Source organism: Stegodyphus dumicola, chromosome 10 (genome assembly GCF_044657685.1).
Source record: "Stegodyphus dumicola isolate Sdum_Otavi_A_Nest chromosome 10, ASM4465768v1".
NCBI lineage: Eukaryota > Metazoa > Arthropoda > Arachnida > Araneae > Eresidae > Stegodyphus > Stegodyphus dumicola.
The window spans coordinates 31,701,126-31,727,732 of NC_140777.1; the positions used below are offsets into that span (position 1 = coordinate 31,701,126).

The window sequence follows — 26,607 nt, forward strand, 5'->3', positions numbered from 1 at the left end:
TTAATTTTGATCTCTACGCTTTCGTATACATACGAATGTAATTCTTTCGATCTAAAATGTCCAAACACTTGATAGACGATACGCGAATTATTCCTAAGTGACAACTAAAACTTCAGATGGGTATAAACGACCCTTTATTTAAAACGAAATAGCAACAGGAATCATAATTTGTGCTTACAACTCAGCCAACTACTTGTGGTGAGATAACTTAAAATACGAGGAATAGGAAGTCAAATGTAAAATTTAAATTCAGATAAACTAGTAGCCAAAGGCTACATAGTTCAATTTAATTCAAAGTTGGCTCAACTTAACCAGCATAGATATCAACAATCATCAATTATAATTCAAAGCCGAAGACTAAGAATCTTATCATATCTAACAACCTAGTAACGCGGCCTTGAGAGGAAAAACGCGCTCTTTTTTTAACCAAATACAAAAATCCATCTCAGGAAAACGGAAGGGAGAAGTTTCAATAAAGATTCTGAACATAAAATATTTGGTAATTAACGTTAAGAAACATCACAAAACTTTAAAAATAGGAACTCAAACCTATAGCATCAGAAAACTCGAAAGACCATCAGATGGATAAAATATGAGCTCTCGCAAAATGATTGTAATATTGTGTATTATCGCTGGAAGATTTTAAACTTTTTTTGCAGAGTAACATAAGCTATAACTAATAATACAATTAGAAAAACAAAAGCAAAACTAAGTTCTTAATGAGAGAGAAATAAACAAAATCGCCATATTCGTAAAGCTAAATCTACAGCACCAGTCACTGTTAAATAGAACGCTTAAGGATACAAAACAGTACAAAAGCTTCAGTCCAACTGATCTACAGCCGCTCATAACATCCTTGTTACTCAAGAAAGGAAAGTAATCACTTCTAGATTCTTTAAGAAAAATAACTCTTAAGGCTTAAGAACGCGTCTTCCAGAAAGTGCCTCTCATTAGACGAGAAATCGTAAAATGTCTTCAATTTGGCGATAGTATCTAATCCTCGATAGGAGGATTTATCTTTATAGCACCAGTTCTACTTGAGCTATTCTTACAATTATTGAATCAATCTACTCAGATTGAAGAGTTCTAAAAAATGCCGCGAGAGCTAAAAATACATAAACTCAGTGTTACCACGAATTCAAGATTATACAAAATAAACAATGAATACACAAAAATCATAAGACAAAATGCAAATAAGTATATAACAAAATAAGTATGTAATTAGATTAATCATTACAAAAGTGAAAACGTTGATGGCTTCTACTTTTGACAACTCAATTAAATAAAATGATTTCGTTATTTAGGCACCCCACGCTTTTATGATTCGACATATAAGTTTACAGATGAGTTAAGAAAATAGAATTATTTAATGTATTATTCCCATTAAACTACATGATAAATTATGCTTCTACTTTTAGTGCATTAATTTTCATTTCCATCTAAAGCTTATTTTGTAATTTTTTTTAAATTGTATTTTATTATTCCTATGCAATTAAAAATCTTGGATATTTAATGTATTCTTTTGTGAAAGCATTTAAATAAAACCTTATGCTTTATGGATACGATAATTATTTTATGCTTTATGGATATAATATGAATTTCTGCTTTTCTAGGTAGAATAACTATGAAAAGTATAATCTATTTGTTTCCGATAAATTTTAATATTAACTTTATGGTATAACTCTGAACAAATTTGTAACTGGGTGTAATGCATTAAACATGCCGACTATTTTTTTAGCTTAAAGCTGCAAGATAAGTTCATACGGAGAACGTTTTAAATTATTTATTGGCTGATGTTATTTTTCTAATCTATTACCTGCAAATATCATTCCAAGACATCATAATTCGATTTATTTTCTCATAAATTGCATCTGAATCGCTAAACTTCTCAAACACACAAATTCCCATTTCTTGAATGATCCATTACTTCATTTTGCGAAGCGGAAAAAATATGATTCGGTTCTTTCTTGTATTTATTATCGAACAAAGAAAAGAAAAAAAAATAAAACAATGAAGTCTGAAATTTGAAACATGTCAAAAATTCAAAACAATATATTTATGGTTTTACGCACGAATGGCAAAACAGAAATATGAGATGAAAATGTCTTCTTAACTTCGGCAAAAAACGCAGGTAGATAAAACATATATAATAAAATAATCGTGCACGTACAGGCGTCCGACGGGTTTAGTTGCTCGTGAGCTGCTTGTGCCGGGAAATGACGATTTTATGACTTTTGTGACAAGGAAATAATGTGACATAAGCAAACAAAGAGGCGCATCTGCTTCGGAAGTTTTTTTTTCTTTTTTTTCCTTTCTTGTCGGAATATGTTTCCTAATTCTGACGAAGAGAGCAGTAATAATGACTTCGCTTTCTTTCCCACATATGTGATAAGATATACATAATAAATGCATTTTCTTTCAGCTTGTCTGATATAAAATACAAACAAATTTTTCTTCGCATTCACACACCTTGCACGAAGCTACCAAGAAGATTAAAATAAAACAATAATACTTAAGAATCATCTTATTTTCTGGCATTAACTCGATGTGGCGCATAATTCGTTCTCGAAGCTTTTGTAAAACTCAAATATATCTGGCGTATAATTCGACTTTCAGTGTGCAATATCTCATAAATTCAGTAGAACCTTATTCAAGAGAGGAGAAAGGAATGAATTAAAAAATGCTCTGAGATCAAAATATAGCTTAAAGAGAAGTACGTACCAAAATAGCTGTACTTTAACATAGTCCTTTCAAGAATTCTTCCAGCACCACCACTCCTCAATCATGATAATAGCTCATGTTGTAATCACAGCACAGCATTTATTTTCTGCACCTTATTTGAGATTATAGTTCAAGTCAGCTTTCATTCACATGCTTTTCATGAACCTAAATGCACTAAACGGAAATGAAGCGGCGAGATAAAATTGAGCAATTCGCTGTTGTTCCCATGTTTACAATAGCCTTGAAGTTCCTATTTCAAGGTAGCAGACTACGCAGGTGAAAATACTGTAGAAAAGAGTATTTTAATAAAATAAAAAAAATTGAGGAGATCACCACGAGAATGTTCGTAAATAGACAGATTCCAATATTTAACCCTTTCGATGTGGTGAGCCTTTGTTAAAGATGTTCCCTCGGGATGGATAAGAGTCAAAAGGAGTCATCTCATAGGCCGGGGATTTTGCGTCCTCTAAGCCTAACTTTAGGGGGAACATTTATGTCCTAACGTCATAAATTTGGTACTTTTTTAGAATATTACTTAAACTGTCATATTTATTAAAATTAGCATTTAATAACCTCTTTCCGTTACATTTAAATATATAAAAAACTTTATTTGGAGATATAATTTTCGGACGCGCTATTCAAATTATTTCGAAGTTTTAATTTATAAAATAAATAAATAAACTTTTAAATTAATAAAAAAGATACAAGAAAGACTGTTTACAAGAAGAAGCAACAAAATATTTCACGTGAACTGGAAGGCAGACATTCGATGAGCTCAGTCTCTGACAAGATATCCGTATGAGAATCGCTAGAAATATCGCTCTCTAACTCTTTAGAAAATGAATCATCACTCTCATTCGTATCACTTTGCTCCTTTTCCATTCGTCTGATAAATAACGTTTTTTCGCCATATTAAACTGAACTCAAGGCTTTCCGAAATAAAAAGGGAAGTGCGCGAAACATAAGCGATAAAAGCAATGCAAAGCCTAATAAAACCTCACATACTAACCCTAAAAGACTCTACATAGTACCAAAAAAAGAATAAAAAAAGGCGGATAAGGGATATAGAAACATGAATGTTTATATCACGTGACGAGTTAAAGAGTAGAGGTCTGTCTGTTTATATTACGTCCTTTCCTCCCCCGCCAGCTGACACCAACCGTTACGTCAGGATTCTAAAACTAATTTCAGTAAGGAAAAAAAAAAGGACACAGAATGCCATCTACTGGCCTTTAAAAGGTTCTAGGACATTACCACAAATGTGTGACGGCCTGGAGTGAACGAGGAAAGACTGGCACGCCAGTATACCGCCTGGAAGTGAGTGAGTTTCTTGCTGCCACGTATGCCTGACAGTCGGCGCGGAAGGGTTAAAACCTTAAGAGTACTGTAATTACAGGATAAGGACAAATCTCACTCCGCGTGAACAAGACCGCACTGTGAGATCCCTCACCCCTCAGAACCAGGAACTGAGGTTCAACTTCCGCCCTCTCATCTTGGAGAGAAGGACGCGTCGCTTTTGCGACACCGATCATTGACTATGATTTGCTACCTGCCAGTCGCTCGGACTGCCCATCGCAGAGGGACGTCGCCCAGCGTACCCGGGACGCTAGCGACATAACATAGTTAAGCATAAATAAGACATAGCATAGTCTTTCAACATAGCATGGCATATGGACATAGCAGAGCGACATAACATATTGAGGCTACAAATTTACAACATACATTTCGCAGTGTGGCATGACCTATACGACAGGTGGACATTGCATGGTGACATATCATTGCGTAGCGTAGACGTGGCATGACACAGCATTGCAACATAATAGGACATAGTATAGCATAAGGAATGCATATTTACAGCATTAAAAACACAACGTAACTTGACTACATGAAAGATGGACATAGCGTAGCGATATATCATAGAATCTTATAGACATAACATACATAGTATTGCGACATAACATATTGACGTCACAGATTTACAACATAAAATGCACAGCGTCATATAACCTACGCGGTATACAGAACATAGCCTTGTATATGAACATAGCATGGAGGCATATATATTCCTCAAGTACATATCAGCTGCTACGGAAGAGTCATCAAGACGGTGCACGTTTAATGTAGCTTTTTGTTTTATTCTTAGGGCAATATTTCCTTGAATGGCTTTTCAATCCACAAATTTTGCAGTGATAGGGCCAATCTTTTGAAATATGACGAAAGAGATTACGTGAAAAACAATTGGTATTACCCTGATCACTACGAGTAGAAGAATTTAAATAGTTTTTGTTTTTCGTTATATTTATGTGCAGGCGAACTGTCTTTTTAGCAATATTTATAGCTTTTCGTCATGTCTCTGTTTTGGAATCTATTTCACTTACTAACATTCACTACTCTCGGAGTGTTTTTAGAATCGTCCCAAGGTCATAACTTAGACCTGCTTTTACTTTCATTTTTAGTCCCGATCGAACGTTTTCGTAGTCATCTAATTTTCCAGCTAGTTCATTCGCGTTTACATATTTAGGCCATGAATCAATAAAATGTTCCCTTATAGAATTCAGAACCCGTCTTTTTAATTGATGTGTTATAATTCATTATTTTAAAGAATCGAAATCATTTATTTTTAATCCTGCTAGCCATTCGTTAAAATAGTTACGAATTTCGAAAGCGAAATTTGTCCATGTGTTTTTTAATCCCTAATATTATTAACAAATTTCTGGCGAAACTTTTCTGGACTTAACTTAAAACGTTTTAATAATAAATTCTTAACAAACACGTACTCATTAGGTTTGCTCTTCAGATTCTCTGGTGATCAGTTGTGTGATCTCGAGAGGTAAAAGTCCTAATAAATGAAAAACATAATCATCTTCATTTAACTCCACCCGTTTGGCTAGACGTTCAAGTATTACTGGGAATGAAGATATGTCTCTATCCTTTAAATCGAATTTTTGCATAAGACTTTTCAATTTAACGTTTAACGGTTAACGTTTCGGACATTATTTTATTTTCGCTTAGCTTTTGTAATTCAAAATTCCTTTGTTTTTCCCGATCTTCAGCTTCTAATTGTACTCGTTTTTCAAATCCTTCATCTTCTTCTTTCTTAAGTCTTTCCTCGATAATCCTTTCAAAGACTTGTTTTACAAATAGGTCGTCATAATTTTTACTATTGGTGATGATGTTCTTAATCGTAATCACAATGGCGTCTGGTGGATCCGTTCCGCCAATTTCCGTCACAAGTTCAATTAGATCGCTTTTGCGTTCCTTGGGGAAAAAAAAAAAGACATCTTTAAACTACCTTTTTATATACGTTTAATACTTATTATTCATATGTTTAGTAGCTTTCGAATATACGTTTAAAAGCTCATGCATACGTTTAATGGTTACACTGATACGTTTAATAAGTTTAGAATGGAGTTAAAAAGAACACCTTTACCTTTTTTGTTTTTGCATCAGATCTTCAACAGCGTTCAGTCACAATAAATTGACATCAACACCGACATCGGCAACCCCACTTCCGAAATTGTTGGCGTCAGGATTTTTCTCTTACATCCACTATGTGTATCGTTTTTGTTTTTACGTTATTTATCTCGACAGAAATTCACAACCAACATCATCAAAATACTTTATTCTACTTTTCCTTTTTATAAAGTGCATGAGTAATTAATATCGTCTGTTGCCATGGATACATTCTATATCTCCCGTTTTTATTATTACAAGTGCTTTGAATATCTTTTAATATCATGACGCCATCTGACGGTAGGTAGACTGTGGAAATTGCTAACAGATATGTGTGTCTACGATCACGATTATGAAAATAAAGACCATTCAAAGAACTTCTATAGACACATTGTACAATTATTCATATTACATATTACAGTTCCTCGAAGCTGTTTCGCTTAGAATGCATTAGTTGTTCTATTACTTTACCTCATTACACAGCGTTTTCTTTGAGGACAAATCTAAACTCCTCAGCCAAAAATTTAAAACGTGACATTTCTGAGAATATATTTCACTGTAATGTTTCTAATCAGTTTATATATACTTGATTTCTATTCTGGTTTTTCATAATAATATGCGTAAGTATGAGGTGCATCTTCTATTCAGTAATCTAAGTTGAAATTTTGTTTTGCAGTGGGATTTGGTGTGTTCGAAGATATGGTACCCTGTCATCGTAATAACAGCTTTCAACGCATCGGGACTACTAGGACAATGCATCTGTCTACTAGTAGCTAAAAAGTAAGTAAATTTTGATACTCTCATAGCACCCCAAAAAACTGCTATGCACAGTGTCTCAAAAATGCTTTAGGATAAAATCTGCACAAGAAACCAGACGAAAACTGTCAGATCTTATTTTGTGCAAATCAATTATTTTTATTTTAAGAAACTTTCCTTTCCCTTATGATTTCAATTTCCTGCCAGAATGCAAATTTAAATGACGCATATGCAAAATCTCAATGATTTCGGAAACAGTATTACACAACCGATAAATCCGATTTAGATTGAAGTAGGAGCCAGCCGCGGGGTGTAAATTTGGTTCATTCTGATTTGTACATTCTATTTTGTGTTACGTTACTTCGCCAGAAGTAGTGATTAGTTTGTGAGCACCGAATGAAATCATGTTCTGTTCAGTTAAGTTAAATAAAATAAGAAGGTTTTGATAACCTTCATAGGCAGTTGCCTGTTTTTTTCTCCAAGACATAGCGACAATTCACTATCTCGTCTTCAGTAGGGTCTATATTTTATGCTCGCTAAACGTATAAGACTCCACGAAACAATGTTCTTATTTCTGAACCTTCAATACAAATATCTATACAATGCTTTGTACTTTCATACGGCTGCTTAATTACTTTGTTTTGTACCATTATTTAGGTCTTTAGTTACGGTTTTCTGCGTCTCCTCAGTGCTTTTAAAATAGTGTCCTTTGAGATAGGATTTTACGGCTAAAAGCGTAATCTGCAGGTACAAAATTGGTCAATAAAAGGACTGGCTGAGAGTTCTGAACATTTTCTTTGCTCAATATGTGTTTGATTAGAACGAAACTGTGTGATGCGCATTGTCCTCCGGCAGAAATCAGTTATTTTATTAATCTTCTTCCAGCCGAACGAGTTGGAGCCTCTTCAGAAGTATTCTCAGTTCCATTTTTTATAGAATATGGACTTCATCATCGGTTTTTCAGGAACCATTTGTCTGTGCATTACCTGCGTTCGATCAAAAAAGATCATTAACATGGCCTTTAATCGAGATTTTTAAAACCACAGTTTCTGCAGCCGTAGTGAATTTTCTCCAACGCAAGCTGATGATTACCGATTTAAATCAGAATCATAAGCGAAGCGCCTAAATACATTTCCAAATATATAATATTATTTATTTGAAAACTTCAGAATTAACATTTATTGTTTGGATCAAATTATTTGCTCAGCTTTCGATTCCACGATAGCAGACCTTCAATGGAGAAAAGCAAACTTTTACTTGTACAGAAGTTTCTGCGCTTACGTAGACGATATTTTAGGAGAAGCACGTTGTTCATAGTACCAAATGCTCCTAGCTATCATTTCCTAGATTTCCTAGGTTTCCTAGATTTGTCAAAACAGATTATTACTTAACTTTGTAGACGCAGTCTTAATGTTTTTATTCCACTAAAAGTAAAAATAAATGACTGAGTATCGGCAAGGCTTAGCAGCTTTCATTTTAATCATATGTCATAGAATGCTCTTATTGTCATAATATGTGTCTGCTTACTGTCGAAACAAAAAGAATCAGCAGAAACTATTTACAAATACAACATATGAGAAAGAATCAATGGAAATGTAACGAAAAGAATTGCAAAAGGAAAAGCAATTTGGTTTATTTTTTCTCAAAAACGGTTTGCAACAAGAATTATTTCATAATATTTGCGCTGTAAATGAAATTCGTTTCTGATACTTTATAATACAATGGGTCGACTGCGAAATTCTCCTATGCCTTTTCATTCGATTCAGAACTGAAAACCGTCACTTGGTGAGGATAGAATTCCAGAGTAAGGTGTAGTTTGAGTTCTCTTCATACACTGCTTCTTTTTAGCCCAAATGGGCGTTAGCCCAGAAGAGCTATTACTCTCGAAACTCGATTCACTGTAAATGTCTGTTTCACTTTCAGATTGTTGCCACCAAATAGAATCTGAATGACTTTGTTTCTTTGCTGTCACCAAGCAGAATCTGCAAACAAAAAGAATCTGCATGAAAGTATGCATGTTTCAGTTGCAGAGAATATTGTAAAAAAACAATGGGACTTAGAGCCATCACATTTTCAATAATATAGTCCTCAAGCCAAATATAGGTACCTAGAAATCTACAATTGGAATTTCGAGTTTGCTTGATTACCTATTTTATATTTTGTAAACATTTAACGAATTTTTGATTAACAAACTCAACGATTTCAAACCGAGCAAAGGCAACACTGTATGGAAAAAAACATTTTCATCCTCAACACATGAGACTATCTATCAGAAATTCCAAAGATATGCTGTTTTTAAATTTTTTCTGACCAAAGAGGCATTAACCCAAATGATCTTGAAACTTGCGTGTGCGTAAATGAAAATATCTTCCCTTTAAGCGTAATATAAAGTCTGAAAACATTCATATTTTTATTGTTATTTTTGTTATCCGTAGGGTCATAACCTTTTGAAATATAAAGTTGTAGAGTCATTAGATTTATTTAAGGGTAGGAGATGTAAACAACGTGCAAATTTGAATTCGGGCATTTCGATTGCTAGCCGAACGAGCTTCCAATTATGTCCCGAATGCACTCGGTAAGAACGGAGAAAACACCTTACGTTCTATTCCACTCAGAGAAAATTAGATATCTTACAAAATAAATATTCTGATATTTTCATTTTAATGCTATTTCACATTCAAAACAAGAAATGGAAAATAAATGTTAGAATTCTAAAATTTTAAATTATGTTTTAGTGTTGAGATGTATTTTATTGAAAAAAAATCCGAAAACTTTCAGATTTTATAATACGCCCAAAGAGGAGTTCTCTTATTTATTCACACATACACGTTTCGAGAGTATTTGGGCTAGTGCCCCTTTGGGATAAAAGTATTTAAAAACAGCATATCTATAGAATTTCCGATAGACAGTCTGATGCACTGGAGATAAAAATATTTTATTCCGCGCAATGTTGCCAATGTTCACTTTGAAATCGTTTAGTTTTTTTATCAAAAATTCTTTAATGGTTTACAAAATATGATATATATAATAAAACAAATTTCTAATTCAAAATTCAGACCTATATTCGGGTGGAAGTAAATTAAATACAGGGCGATAATATTTGTCAAAGGAAAAGTTATTCAACGCTTTTAGTGATTCGACGCAAAATGCCGTTTTGATACTAACAGCCCATGTGGACTAACGTCCCTTTGGGGTAATAAAGATTTCGCTTTAATCACTTGGCAATAGTAGGTTATACTTTTATCCACTTAATGAAAAATGACATTCTAAGGTGTTATAATATAATCGTAAGTTTACAAACTATAATTTATTACTCGACATTTTTACTAGCGATCAGCCCCGAATAAACCGGATAATTCACGGTTAACTCAAAATTACGCTTATTTTTAGCACTTTTAGGAAACTCAAGTAAAAGAAACAATCCATATTATAAATAAGAGAAAATGTTTTCGAATAGTTGTAGTCTAGGGTATAAGGTCTTTCATTTACGTAAATTGAATCAATATTCAAAGTTCTCTCTCCTCTGTCCCAGTTAATGCTCGTAACCGGTTTTTCTTACTGTTTGTTTCTACCCCTCTTTTTGATTCTTCTTTACTTTATTCTTCTCAAGCTTTTTGTTTTTGTTTACATTACTGATGTATTTCAATAGCAGTGAATATGAAACAGAAGATTAATGCTGTATCTATTATTTATTTTTTAAGAATAAGCAATTTACTTTTAACAGATAATATTAGAATCCTTAGTATACACTTCAAATTGAGTATGATTAAATTATTCATCTCTGAGACAATATCCTGACAAATATTAAATATTTTAACTTGATCTTTGTAAATTAATGTGCCCTCGTTCCGTGTGAGTGTCGCAATGTTTTAATACGGAGCATCCTAGGCTATTTAATTCTCAGAGTCTGTGAAAGTATTACTCAGCAAGGTCACTATGTGTCCGGAAAAATAGCATTACAGTAATTCTCTTAATCAGCTTTTGATGAATACAAGTAAAAACATTTATTTTTCTGTTTCGTAGATTTTGGGATTTATATTTTTATGTGTATTATGTTATTTAAAAAAGAACATTCTTTTATTCTGAAACTTTTTGATAGTAGGTTTTTCTATCATTATACGATAAATAAACCGCCACACAGAAGAGAAAGTGCTTAATGAATCTGACTGCCGTTACAAAGGACATGGGTTCGAATCCCTGAGAAAGTGTTCATATAAATTGTCTATCCCTTCATAGGAGGCAATGGTGGCCCACCTATTAGGTGCGTATTAATAAAATAAACTACCTTAGTAGTGTCCAATGCCTATAATGGCTAGTGCCCACAATGTGGAAAAAAAATAAATTCAACTTTTGCTCTCTGACAGAGCTCGACTATTCCGCTACTGATTAACCTGTTCCCGAATAATCAGGAGCGGATTGTATACGCATGGTTCTACGCATTTGAGTTGCTTTTTAGGAAATCACATTAAACACTTTCATTAATGTATATTTTGGTATATTGAACACAATTTTATGATAGAAGATATTTGTGTAGTTTTTCTTGGCAATTTAAAACACTCTAGTAAATAATATGTCCATTAATATTTACTGAATTAGAAAAATGAAGCTTCATATCTGCGAGAATAAAACTACCAAAGAATATTCAAAAAAAATTCACTGTCTTGTATCTTATTTTCTTGCCTTTAAATTCTCCAAAATTTTTTTAATGTAAAAATCAGCTACAAATTAAAAGCTTTTTTAATTTGTAGCTGATTTTTAATCATCATCTTCATCTTGCACGAAAGTAGTACGTATTATTAAACTTGTTTCTGGATGTGTAAAAATGTTAACTACTTTTATTGGAATTTTGAACCTAAAAGAATGGAACTTACAAAAGCATTAGTGACCTCACTAACTTTGAAACAAAAATGTCTGCACGGATCTGAAAGAAATATATTCTTTATTTAAAAAGCAATTTGATTCCAGTGCCGTAATCTCTTTAAAAAATTCCTTTAAACCGTCTGTTGCACTTGCATAAAGCAATAAAGAGGGATTGTGCGATATAACGAAAGCAGATTCATAAGTTTGGAATAATAATAACAAGTGTCTTTTAAAGCATTTCTATCAGAAACTATTTTAAATTTGTGGAGAAGGGCTGAGACAAAATAAAAATCACATTATTCTATTTCCCAGCATAAACCATAGTAGTTTAATGATATTTACGTCTGGTGTTTTCTGCAAGCCAAAAGATGTGTAATAGCGTCTTCTCGTTCTTCGAAATACAATTGAAATAGTTCAATGTATGAGGATAATTTCTTCTTAAGAGAAGCAGACACCCACAAGAAGCAGTATCTGTGCCATTGAATGGGCATAGTACTTTAAAATGGTTATAGAGTCAATGATTTCTCTTTATTCTCACGGATCCATAAATGGACTTGTTGCGAACTGCAATATAACTGATCCACCGCCATTTTTTAATGTATGAAACAGATATTCTGGGTTGTTAGTATCTGCTGGTGTTTTTCATCCTGAGGTCGAAAGCAGTATAAAGAAAGACTCAATTTAAAACTATATTTTTCTCCACTGATCATCAGTTCAATTTTTGGTTCCTGGTTACCACTTTAATCTCTATTTTGTATTTATTTATGAAACAAATTGTTTGAAATGTTTTGAATGTTTTGAAGAAGCATTGTAGAAACCGGGTTCTATGGACGCATATTTAACCCGTCAGCAAACATTTCTAGCCGACGTTCCTCTATTATGGTATAACAGTTCTTTTTAATGTCCTTCTGCCTCTGTTACTGCCATGACTTTAGACCAGGGATAGTCAACCTGATCCCTACCGCACAATGGCGATTATGCTTTAATAATGGGTGGTAGAGGCTTTTGCCCATTCGATGATGAATGTTCGTCCCCCACCGCGCTCATCTCTCTCCTGTTTCCATACCTTTATAAGTCTTTATCACTTCTTTTAGGTGTTCTGTGTTCATATCACTCTTAAGCTATTATCACATTTTACCAAAACGTGAGGCTAGGAGAAATTTTTCCAGGAAACGAACTTCTATTTTTCCTACCACTAAAAATTTCCTGCCCGAAACGATTTCGCTATAACCAATGTCCTGCCTACCTACTCAGGGCATAAGTTTTTTGTCTTTTATAAATATAAACAAAATGTAAATAAATGGATAAATTTATCTATATATATATGTATTTATTAAGTCTCCACTCAAATTACTTTGCATTTACGTTAAACTAAGTTAATGTGAAACTGGTAGGTGGTAATGAAATTTTACTACCTACAAAACGGTTGGTAGATATAAAAAGATTGAGTTGACTACCCTTGCTTTAGATGCACTATCTCTCAATATTCCCTATATGAGGTTAAAGAGGTTAAAGGTAAAGGAACAGCTGAGTAGCGAGAAGCTGACTTTTACTAGAATTCAAATCAGGTTACTCATTTTATTCATTACAAACTACTTTTTAGACACAGTTAAAATTGGATAAAAAAAATTATACAATTTTGAGAATATACCTCATTTAGTCATAAGAAAACCAAATGATGTCTATTTTTACAGTTAATTCTGGAACTGCATTAAACTAAAATAACTTTTTAAAGAACAATACTTCCATTATTTTTAACCATTGTATAGTCTAATTAATTGTACTTTTCCCACAAAACTACTTACAAATTCTCAATGATATCACTAAATGTGTAGTGTTTATGATAATTAACTAATTATCTTATATTTTATGTATTCTATCACTTCTACGCTTCGTCAGCCCTTAGAAACGACAGCAGTAACTCTATGTGTAATTTTTTGTATTAATATTAATCACACTATTTGAATCGTTGAGAGTTCTTGCATGAATTTTAAGAAATTCTATAAGATCTGTTAAATTAGGCCAATTCTCTTTCGCTAATTTTCTTCCCACAATATTTTGGTGTAAGGATCTAATTTTTGCTCTACAATGTATGAAAATACATTGGAAGAAAACCCTTTAACACTCTAATTTAAAACTTCTAGTTATCTCACGCATTCTTTTGTAATGTCAATTAAGTTTAATATTGCTGACGCAGGCTCATTTTGCATAGGATGCATATTCATAAATCGTTTCAGATGAGCATACACTTGTTCGCGGTGATTAGAGAACCTATGAAAAGGCTAATTTTTAATTAGAGTCAACTATGGATATTGACTGCGCAATACGATAAGCATCTCCTCTTAGCGCAGATTTTAAGTACTGTAATTTGACTGCATCTGGTTAATTAGGATTTGAATCATCACTGGCTAAAACGATATCTTTAAATGAAAGCCACTTATGTAAGTTACCCGAAAGCGTTGGCAAAGTAATTTTGGGTAATTTAACATTGTTCTCAATATTCGTGCAAACCGAAGGCTCCGATTTATTTTCTTTGGAAGGTTTAACTAATTTACAATTTAATTCGACTTGTACATCTAAGAGAATATCGTCAATCTCTTCTTTCTTATGTAAAACTACATAACTTTCTTCAGTACATAACTCGAACAAAGAAATTGTTCTTGGATTGGAAATTATTGGAATTTATCTCTGTCTCAGACACTTTAAACTTATTCTTCAGTACTTCCAAATCACTTCTTTGGACATTTTCGACCGCAACTTTTTGTTTTAACTTTGTTAACTGTGTTTTCAATCTACGATTTTTCGCTAATATCTCTTTTAGTGACATTAAGAGCTTTAAACATGTACATTGAGCTTCAAAAAAGGGGGAAGGTACTTACCCTTTTGTTTCTACAGAACTTTAATATGGAAGTATACTAAGTAATCCTTCGTTTTACAAAACCGAAAGTAATATCACATTCTCATAAACTTCATTAGCGGTTCCGGCTCTGACCGGCCAAAAAAACTTGAATTGAATTATTCTGTTTCCAGGCGATAGCTATATATCACAATAAAATAACACCACACCGCATTACAGAAATAACACACTCAAACTTTCAATACATTTATTTTCCATAGCCACACTCTGGCGCTAAGTTGCCTTCTTACAGCGTAGCATATGAATCGCAACTTCGAATGTACTACAACAAAAATGAAGGTTGTCATAGACTATATTTCAGCGCAGATTCTGGTGGTGCATGCGCTATTATACAAGATTCTCCTCTGTCGCCAACTATTTCTCAGCTAATACAAAACATCCCTCAGCAGACTACAGATTAGATACGTGTATTTAAGAATAGAGATCTTAAATGTTAGCGTGAGAGCTGTGGCAACGACGCTGATCGTTTTGTTGCTTCCTTGCACTGTTATATAAGTTACTTTAGATCGTCGTTAGACTTCGCCAACCGAATTACTCGTGCATTTAGTTTCTTATTGTGCTAACGCTTGTTAGATTTTTGATTTGTAAATCTCGACAGTTAAACTACTTTGAATTTTAATTCACAATTCATGTTATCCGTTATTTCACAAATGCGGATATTAATTTATAATCACAAGCTGCGTACTTATAAAATTTTAAATATTTTGAACAAAGAGTTCGTTTAAACATTCTTCTGTGATAATTTAACAGATGGGGCGATATGTTGCCTAATAACCTCACTCGAGGTTAGCTTACATTAATTAAAGGATGGCCTCCTGCACAGGTTTAAAATAGAAAAAACACGCACGGTTGTTATACTGTTTTTCAAACTAAATAAAGGATCAAAACTTAGTAAATTAAATAAAAGATCAAAACTGAGTAAATTGAATAAAGGATCGAAACTTAAATCTTCAAGAGAAAATAGAAATTTCATTGAAGAAAACATTTTCATACTAAACACATAATATACTGTATTTTATTAACAACAAAAGTTTCAAATAAAACGAATAACAATAAAAAGAATAATTTGGAGAAAGTTATAATAAAAATAATCATTTGGGCTTATAATAAATCAATTGTTTATATTATTTAAATTAAGTAGAATATTAAGTAAAATTAAAGAGAATGACACTAATAGCGGTATTCTTTCAGTTGAAAGTTATTGGTGTAAGGATAGGGCATGTTTTGTGCAGAGGCAATACTTTCCGAGCAATTGAGTCATACATGTATGGGACCATAACATAAAGTTACGTTACATATGCGCAATCTTAATGCAACATGACACTTCAAAGGTTTGAAAATCTCAATAAATGACGTTTTTTAGCATCAAAATTTGAAAGAAAAAAATTAAACTACTCTAGGCATTTCGTTTACACTTTTCTAGAGCCCTTTAGGCATTTTCGTTTGGAACAGCTGTCGTAAATGCACAGCGTTCTCGCCAAGATTCGAACTTAAAACCTCCAAATTGCCAGCAGACATCCTTCCCAATTACACCACAGAGGCACGCGGTAAGGAGGCAGAAAGCACATTACAAGCATAACTGTTTAAAAGAGCAATTCTTAGCAATAGCTAAAACACATACTGTAATATTATCTTGGCTTTAATGAAAGTGGAAACTTTTTTCCAACTCTTATAATGAAAAGCTTCGATAATTCAAATTTAGTTGTGCAGAAATTTTGGTTTTTTCTTGGAGCTGGGGGCTTGAAACAAATATTCTGAGCAAATGCAATGCTGCCTTTCGACTTTTCCGAGACGTTAGATTCACCCATTGAAAATCATAGCGCCTTTTTCGATATATTAAGAATGAAAGCATTACTATCATATTTCACAATATATAAGGAATTTCTTGTTCTAACAATTCAATAAGGAAATATTTTCCTTCTTAAAATTCGCCGATTGGATCTTTACCTTTTCTTAAATTATGCCCTTTCTATTTCGTTGTATGCACACTCACCATTCCAACCATCCATATAAATTTAAATTGAATTTTATATTATTTTTGGAATCAATTCAATTACCCATTATCAGCAGATGTGCTTGTTCTTGGAATTTGTTATCACATATTGCATATTTTAAAATCTTAAAGGATTATCTTATTATAATAAAAGTAATATTTTGAAATGGTTGTATATATTTTCTATTTTAAGAATTAATACGGCATTAGAAGCAACGAATTACAGAAACAATGTAATGTTTTTTAAATATTCATTAGTTACCTAAGCAAATCTCTTTTCAAATTTTGCTTTTAATTAAAACGCTTTCTTCCATATATTACATTTTCCAAACATAAGCGTAAAGAACAGTAGAAACGGTCGTAATTAAATTTTAAATTTTCAACTCAAGTATTGATTTAATATTTATTTAGAAATAAAATTATTTGTGCCTTGAACTACAAAGCTCTGATTTTTCTTCTCGAAAATTCGAAATTATTTAGCTCTAACCTTCATTTAGTATATATCAAATTTTCAAACACTAAGTAAAAATTAAAAACATCTTAATTACTAATTTCTCACCCATATTGTTAGAGTATTTTCTAGTCTTATTCCGGTTAAAAGTTTTCTACCCTTTAGGGAATTCACTTGGTTTTATGTAAGAAGGGATGAATGATTATTCCTTTAATGAAAGCTTTAGCTGACAATTCTTTCATTAATTAAAACTTTCGGTTCTCATTATAAAAATAGAGTAAAATAAAAAAGGCATATGAAGGGTTTGATGGAAAGAGCTAAAAGGAATGATGATAAATTGAAAATCTAAATTCGCACAGTTTCATTCTTTACGTTTCTAATTCTCAAAGGTACGTTTCTAATCCTAAGGAATATTATTTATACAGACGTTTGCAGAAGATAAAAATATGGAAAAAACACGAGAAACTGTTTTACTAAATTTAACTTTGATGTCAGAAACGTCTTTTCAAATTTCTTGGAGTGTTAAATTATGTTAATTAACACTCGCATTCATTCATCTTTCAAGAGATTTATTAATTATTGCCATTGGACGGGACATGAGATATATAAATTAGCGCTTTCAAATTATAATTGCATTTCTTAGTGGCTTAAGAGCAATAAAAGTCATTCTTAATAATTTAAATCTTATTACGCCTCCAATGAGGTGTTTGGTTTTACGTCAATACTCAAAATAAATATGTGGTAAAATAAAATCCGACTGTGAAACTGACGATAAAAACACAATCATGCATGTGGAACTGATGAACAATAAGAACGGAAAGAATCTATAAGTAGATTAAAGTTTTATGTTTCATGCCTTGGCATGTACTGCCAAGGTACAAAATATAAAAGCCTTTAATTTGTCTTCCATCTACCCTCATGCATAATTATTTTTTAAAGCGCTGCAAATTTGGCGGAAAAAAACTTTTTTATTACCTTTCACATTGAATTTATCTGTTCTTGATTAACAAACTGCTTTAAAAGAAAAGCAACTCGAGAGCAATAAACATACCTCATAATAATTTAAATCTTAATTTGACTTTTTCTAATAACCGATTTAATAGGTAGGAATTAAAAAGCATTAAATTTCAAATCTTTTCCAAATGAAAATATTTATAAATATCTGAAACTTTGTTATCATTCATAAAAATGGTTCTATGGCATGTGTTTCATAACTGATTATAACACGTTTTTGAAATGTTTAACTGTAAAGAGTTCTTTGAAGTGTAAAATTTCAATATGAAAATTTAGATTTCAGATTTCTTGTTTAGCAATACGTTAATGTCATTTTAATTATATTTATTCTATAATAAGTGTAAGCAGATATCCTGGCAGTGCAGGCCACTGTTTCGCCACTGAGTTTAGTTTATAGTACGTGCGCCTAACTGACAATGGCTATGAATATATTTCGCATTAATTTAATTAAAAAGGAATATTTTCATCATTGCATATGATATACCTGTGTACAATAAAATTTATTTTCTTTTTATAAAACCAGCAGCATCGACTTGTCCATGGTTTATCGGACAAAAGTATTATCTGATACTTCTTTTCCATTACTATAAACATTTTCAGAATAGGATTTACAGGATTCCTTGCTAATGTAGTTTAATTTACATTTGTCAAACTAATAGAGCCTTAAAATTTCGTGTTAAGGAACATGAAGCATATGTTAGGAAAAAGAAAACGCAGAAGTCCTCTGTTGCCCAGCATTGTTGATCCGAAAATCATACTTTTAATTTTTCTGCAACGAAAATTATTCATAAAACATCTTCCATTGGTAAATTATATTTTCTAGAGGCGTTTCACATTCAAAGAATTCTTTCTATTCTAGTTAATGACTCTAACTCCAATCCGTCTTTACCTTTAGCCATTAAGGAAATTATATTTTAGTTTTCTTGTTTCATCAATAGATGGCGACAGTATCTTAACTCCTGTCTAGCCATTCTTATCTTATCTTATCACTGTATCTTCTTTCGTTTATTTGCGCTTTGGCAGCTGAAGATGATAGTTCGGCCATAACCATCGAAACTAGTCCTGTGAAAATTTGCAAATATAACGCCGATTTTTGTTGTTTTATTTCGAAAATAATATTTTCAGAAGTATTTTACTGGATGCAGATGTTTCTAACGCCTCATGTTTACTTAACAGTATACATTTCTGTTCATGTTCAAATAAATATGTGGTTGTAGAACAGGTCACCGTAGTTTATTCAAATCACCATAGGTATGGAATACCACCGGTTATTCAAAAGACCTATTACTTTCAATTATTTCTCCTCCATTATGAACGTTTGCAGAATTATTGTACTTAATACATGCTGTTTGTTACGCCATATATTATCTATACCTGAATAAATTCTCCGTCTTTCATGAAAAACAAACTTATCGTAGATTATTCGAAAAATAAATTATCCTAAACTCTTCTCCTCCATTACACTAGTACAACTGTAAACAGTATTTTGAAGTGTAATACAAGATGCAGCACCAGTACAAGATATTTCTGATGGCATATATTATAAACATTTGTAAAAAGGGTCTCCTTTTTACTGAAAACCAACCTCAGCATAGTTTAACCAAAAGTATTTTCTGAAATGTTTCCTTTTTCATTATGAAATCAAACATTTTTTTCATTATTTTTTTTTTCATTTCAAAATTATTAGAATTAAAGGATATAACTAACCCCGTACATTACGTATTTTTATATACTTGTTTTTGTAGTTCTTTTTCATAGATAGGACCCTAACCACAGATTATCGGAAAAATATACTATCCGGAATTTCTTTTCTAATCATTAGGAGCGTTATCAACATGATTACTTTTAACAGAATTTTCTACCATCATATATTATGCGCGTCTATACAAATTCTTTTTCGATTTGCATGAAAATTATTCTTACCAGAAATTATGAACATTTTAAACTTATTAGAATTAATAGAGAATTGGTTGTAATTATGAAGCGGCCTACATTGGATTATTTTATTAACACCATATATTGCGTCAATCGAATAGCGTTAACTGTGCAGTTAATTAACGCCATATATTAGTCAACATAATAACGTTCAGTAACTGTAATTAATTAAAGTCATATATTGCATACTTTTGGGCAGAGTCTTCTTCCACTTTCATAAAACCAACTTCATTGCAAATTATCAAAAATATGTTACCTGAAATCCTCCCTCCATTACAAACATTTGCACGAAAGCTTAAAGAGTTTGGCTCACTTTGGTAGCATAAATCATAATCAAACTTCTAACAGACTTGTAACGAATTATCTCTTGGTCTGAAGTAACAACAGAATCTTGGAATGGTTTAAAACAAACCTTTTTATTAAATCAAAACTTGGACTTAAAACGCACTTCTCGTGTTTACGACTCAACCACCACTTGTGGCGAGCTAATTTAAAATAACAGTTTCAAATTTAAAATTAAATCTAGTAAACAAAGGCTACAGAATTGGTTTAACACAAAGTCGGCTCAAAACTTCGCACTAGCTTAACAATTTACATGCCGGCAGCATGGCAAAGAATTACAATCTTATCTGATACCCTAGCTATTATTAGCTAACGAAACTTACTAACTTAGGCTTGAGGAGCAAGAACATGCTCAATTCTACAGTCCAAAACACTCAAATAATCTCAAACAGATTTGAATTCTGATGAGGAAACGGAAAGTAGAAGTGATAATAAAGCGGAAATTGTAAACAACTGGTTCCTAAAGTAATAATAACCCTATAAACTTGTAGAGACATAAGGATTTTTTGGAACAAGAGAAATTGAAAAATTAGCAACACCTTCGCCGGGAATCGAACCACGGACCTTTGAAATACCAGCTCAGTGTACTGACCACTACACCACGAAGGCACACTAGGAAGGCGGGAGAAATACCTCTCATATTCCCCCCTTTTAAAGGGCGACTGGGGCATTTAGGGGACCCAATCGCCAAATCCTGGGTGCGGAGAATCATTATCCAACACCCTTTTAGTTCGGGCGCCACTGTAGAGACATCAGGATTTTTTGGAACAAGAGAGATTGAAAAATTAGCAACGCCTTCACCGGGAATCGAACCACGGACCTTTGAAATACCGGCTCAGTGTGCTGACTACTACACCACGATGGCACGCTAGGAAGGCGGAAGAAATACCTTACAAACTATAATTACAAAAGAATGTTCCTAACACCATATATTGCATATTTCTTACAACATCATTTTCGTTTTCAAATCACAGACTCATCACAGATTGTTCGAAAAATGTGTAATCCGAAATGCCTCCTTCTCCCATTGTGAAAATTTACGAGATTACTGTAATTAATTTAGACTACTTCTAAGACATTATAATTCGTGCTTTCAAACTAAACTTTTTTTCTTTTTCAAATAAATTTTACTACTTTATAAGGTATTTTCTCCCTCCTTCCAGCATGCCTTGGTGGTGTAACGGTAGCATACTCGTTATTCGAGAGGTCCAGGTTGAAGACCCGGCAAGGACATTGCCTACTTTTTGTGCCTCATGCTTCAAAATAGTCTAATGACTCTACAGTTGCGTACAAACTAAAAGGTGGTGGACAATAAAGAGTTCATCACCACCAGGATTTGGTGATTTGGTCTCCTAATCCCAAGTCGCCCTTTTAAAAGGATAGCATATAAGGTATTTCCCCACTCCTTCAGTCATGCTTTCGTGGTGTAACGATAACACACTCGGCGCATATTCAAGAAGTCCAGGTTCAAACCCCAACGAGATTGCTCATTTTTCATGTGTTTTGCTTCAAAAATAACCTAATGACTCTACAAGTTAATCCTAAAAAAGGTGTTAGTCCCAATCCCCCATTATGAACGCTTCCAGCATCACTGTATAATTATTAAAGGGTATTTTTAATGCTGTATAATCTAAAATTCTTTGAAAACCCGTTTTTCCCTTTCATGAAGTCAAGCCTTTCCTCAGACTATTCGAAATTTATTTTAATCCATAAAGAACATTTGCTGCATTAAAGTAAGATGATGTATAAATTATGTACCTCTGTATAAAACGTTTTCTTTTTTTCATGAAAACAACCTCATTTTAAGCTAAACGTATAAATCTTATCTTACTATATACCTTACCACAGAAAGGAGATAAGCATCAGACTTTTGGTTGACGATCAAACTTGCATTGCGCTGGAAATGGGATTAATCCCTCTTATCGAGCTCTTGATTAATAGTCTCACTTCCGTTACTCATTAAACAACGAATGACAGACTGCACATCATTCGCCGCCAAGTCCACAGATGCCGCCGCTTGTCTCCCCAATACGGTGTCCCAGTGGTCAGTTATGAAATTGTAGATTGTTGGCGTTGTCCAATAATGCGTTTACAATTCAGCTATTTCCAAAGCTATGTGTATAAAGCATGATTAGAGTTTTGAAGCTATTGCTTGAGGAAATTCAAATTCTGTTCAGGAACTGCACTGGTGCGATAGGTTTATTGTGGTCCAGCTTTGGGTGATCAATATTGACTTCTAGATGTAAATGAATTGTGATTAGCATTATAAAATGCCTTAAATATTGATTAGAAAATGTATAAACCTTCAACAATTCCTCTCTCACGGTTTACATGTAATACCATTAAATGTTTCTTGAACGATAGTCTGGACGAATCTATCGTGATATGGCCAGGAATCGGACAAAAGAATTTTTAGTGAATGCACTTACCAGTACACCGCTAATTGATATGGAAAAATACCATTATCATACTGGCACTGCGATCTTAGATTATTGTTAGTTTTGAATAAAACTCCATCAGTTTCAGACATTAGTCCCTCGTCTTCAAGAACAATAAATTTTTATAAGAGGGAATGACAATTAGCTCTTTTATTAAGGAAAAGAGAAGATTAAAAAATGGTTTGCGTCTGAAGAATAAGGACTTACATTTAATTATTCTTATACTTCTTATATTTAAAAATTCCCATTTAAAAAATTTGACATCTACAATCAGAAATTAGCTTGATAAGTTAGAAATTCGATATCAAAAAGAGTAATAAATTGTTTTTTAAATGAAATGAAATGCCCCTAAAAGCATAGATGCTCTTTGAATAGTCTTTGATAGCGAAGTGATCATGAAGAAAAGCTGTTATCTCGAATGACAGCATGATATTGCAATTTAGACCTTCCTAAGTTAATCTCCCTGCTTTACACTGCGCACGAGACGATCCAGATTATATGCCTTTTATGATCTTTACGCGTAAATTTTGCCGATAATATCGATAACTGCCGATAATATCGATGTTATAAGCGTACGCTAGTAACTGTGCAGATTTTTGAAATATGGCGCCTTTATTTATAATTCTGGCATCTCTAATAGCCTTTTCAAGGGCAAAATTAAAAATATACATGCAAGGAAATCACCTTACCTCAACCTTCTTTCAATATAAAATGCCTCTGATAGATCAGATATTATTTTAACTCTGCAATTTACTGTCTTTAAATTCATTCTAGATTGATCAATCAATTTTCAATTAAATTCGAATTCCAGCATAGATTCAAGTAGCTTTTTACGGTATATACTATCCCAAGCAGCTTTAAAATCTGTAAAATGATTAAAGGCATCAATATTATGTTCAATTGTTCTCCCAAAATTTGCCTAACAGAATGAATTGTAGATTTTCCAGTTTGAAATCCACATCGGTATCTAACATTAACTGTAGATAAATACGATAGTAAACTATTATATATAATATGGGAGAAATTTTAAATGCCATATTGAAGATGGTGATACCTCGATAGTTGTTACAGTCCAGTCTGTCTCTTTTTTTATAAACGGGACATAAAGTGTCCTCTTCCCATTCAATGGCATCCTATCCGTAGTCCAAACATTAGGTATAACCTAATGAATAGCATCAATCAGTTCGGTAGGTCACAATTAATAAGTTTTGCCTTAATACCATCTGGTCCTTCAGTTCTGTTGTTATTTAGATTCTCAAAAAAAAAAACAAGGATGGTGTATCAGGTTCCATAGTTCGATCATTTTCAACAATGTTCAAGTCGATATTTAGATCAGCCTTCTTCTTTGGAAGATCACTTCCCCAGAGAAAATCTCTAAAGAACTCTCTTTATCTTTCCAGCACTTCAACTCGATCATTTGTAAGATCGCCGTCATCACCTTTTCTACAAGTAATAGTGCCAGGATAGGCAAAGAGAGATACAGCACTGATTTTCTGGTAAAAATTTACCGACATTTTTTGAGTGCTTTTAATTTTTCTATCTCATTAAATATTCCTTTAAATATGCTTTCTTTTTCATACGAAACAGTCATTTTTCTTGTCTTTCCTTTCAGTTCTGGCAAAACTTCCCTTGCAGTATCCCTAATTGTTTTTTCAATCTGTTTGCACGAGAAATCACCATTCTGTAAATCTTCACATTTCAGTAGCCTTTCTTTTAATTTATTTCTATAATCTTTCATCATCACAGGTTTGTCATTGAGTCAACATCCAAGATTCCATCCCTTTATTACCTATTCCAAAAGGTCTTACTTATCCTTCCTCTCATCCTAAAAAAGGAAATACATTTCTGATTTTAAATTGTTTTGTCCATTGAAAACTAGCAGTGATAAATTTAAAGTTACCCAAAAGAATTTACAGAGCGCTGAATTGTAACACTGTGGGAAATATAAACCTCGTTTAAATTAGAAAACTTACATCTCTATAACTGGAAGTATTTTCTAGATCATTTGAACGAAAAATTGATTATCGTTACGTAGCAAGCCAATAAATAATGGAAAGATTGCGCATAGCTACTTCAAATTGTTTTAGTTCTTTAGAAATCTAGTTTCGTAACTGAGAAAAATATTATAAAATAGAGGATTTCGAAACAAAGTATTTTGTAAAAAATTAAGTAAAATCAAATACATTGACGAGGCATCATTCGCAGTTTTATCCTTAATTCAAATTTAGAATTTTAAAAACCTTTTAATTAATAATGCATATAAATAAAAACAATTACGTAATGCATTTAAAGATTTTATCTGTTGCCGTAAATGTTTTCTGATAACATTTCTTTCAAAATATCTTAATTCTATTTTTAACTTATCACTTTTAATTAGCAGTTATTTATTCCAGCAAATAATACAAAACGCAAGATCAGCCAAGAATTCATAGATTATTACGACAGACTACTACGCAAAACATAAATATATGTTAAACTCAGTTTCTTGTTTGACGTAATCATAAATCTTATTTTGAGTCTTAATTTTCATTTCTTGCAGATTCGGAAAGCGGACTTTGTTCTTTAGCGCCCTTGCAGTGCAATGCGCTGCTGGAGTTGCCACAGCCTTCTCTCCCAATTTCGTCTGCTTCGCTGCCTTCAGGTGTCTCTTGGGCATTACAATTCCTGGCATTCTAATCGCCCCATCCTCTCTCGGTAAGTTACTTCTTCCATTCTCTCACACCCAGTCAGTCATTCGTCTTAATGCGTTTGGCAACAGTCTACATCTGTTGAAAACACGCCCACTCTTGCGTAAATCCATGCGGAATTTCAAACTTAAGATTTAAAAAGAATTCTTTATCTTTTTATAGCTAAATTTACCTGCAGAACAGCAACGTGTTTCCTCGCGGACGGAATATATTCCTATCGAGGAATATTTATATATTTGTAATATCTTTTATGCATCATATATATATATATGTAGCGCGAAAACATGATTATATTTTGTTTTTCTTTTTCAAAATTTGTTTTGTAATTATATAAAGATTAATTTTTAAAATAAAATTATTATACTGCCCTGGAAATATTTTAAGAACATTTAATTTAAAAATTAAGATAAAAGAAGCACAGTGATACTATTAAATGTTTGAACTAAGCAGATTGAATTGATTAAATTTTGCTTGTATATTAAATATTTATGTGAATCTGTACATTAAATATTTATAAATATATATAAATTTTTAAAAATATATAGATTTTTAATAAATAAATTTTTATAAATATTTACAAATATATGTTAATTGTGTATTAAATGCTAATAAAACAATATTTACAAGATAATAAATTAATATTGCTTTTCAATCATAATTTTATTCATTAAAAATTTCAAAATTTCTCAATTAGATAACTTTAATAGAAACAAAAATACAGATTTCAATCACTAAGAAATGCGGTTATTGGTTTTAAATCGCTCAGTGTGTATAGCTACATTCTATTTCAAAACATATAGTGAGTCAGTAATAGGCACGTTAAGTTCCGAACACCTTTATTAAACTCATAAGCAGGATAATACTACAAATGTTCACATAAATTATGAGTTTAATATAATACAAATTTAACGTATTTTAATTTGTGCCAATTAAGTACTTTTCGGAATATAAAGCATGAAGTTAAATTGTTCAGATATGCCTTTATTTCCTTTAAATTGTTGTATTTGTAAAACAGTTATACGTTCCTTTCATAGTTTGAG

At 32.4% G+C, this 26,607-nt stretch overlaps 1 protein-coding gene across 1 annotated transcript in view; it reads left to right on the forward strand.

Annotated features, from left to right (window-relative positions):
• Positions 1-26,607, forward strand: part of LOC118191412 (beta-alanine transporter-like) — a 533,418-nt gene that overhangs the window by 327,715 nt on the left and 179,096 nt on the right. The window contains exons 2-3 of the mRNA XM_085824846.1: positions 6,851-6,954; positions 25,420-25,574. Coding sequence (XP_085680972.1) covers positions 6,851-6,954; positions 25,420-25,574 — 259 coding nt within the window. The remainder of the gene's footprint in view (positions 1-6,850; positions 6,955-25,419; positions 25,575-26,607) is intronic.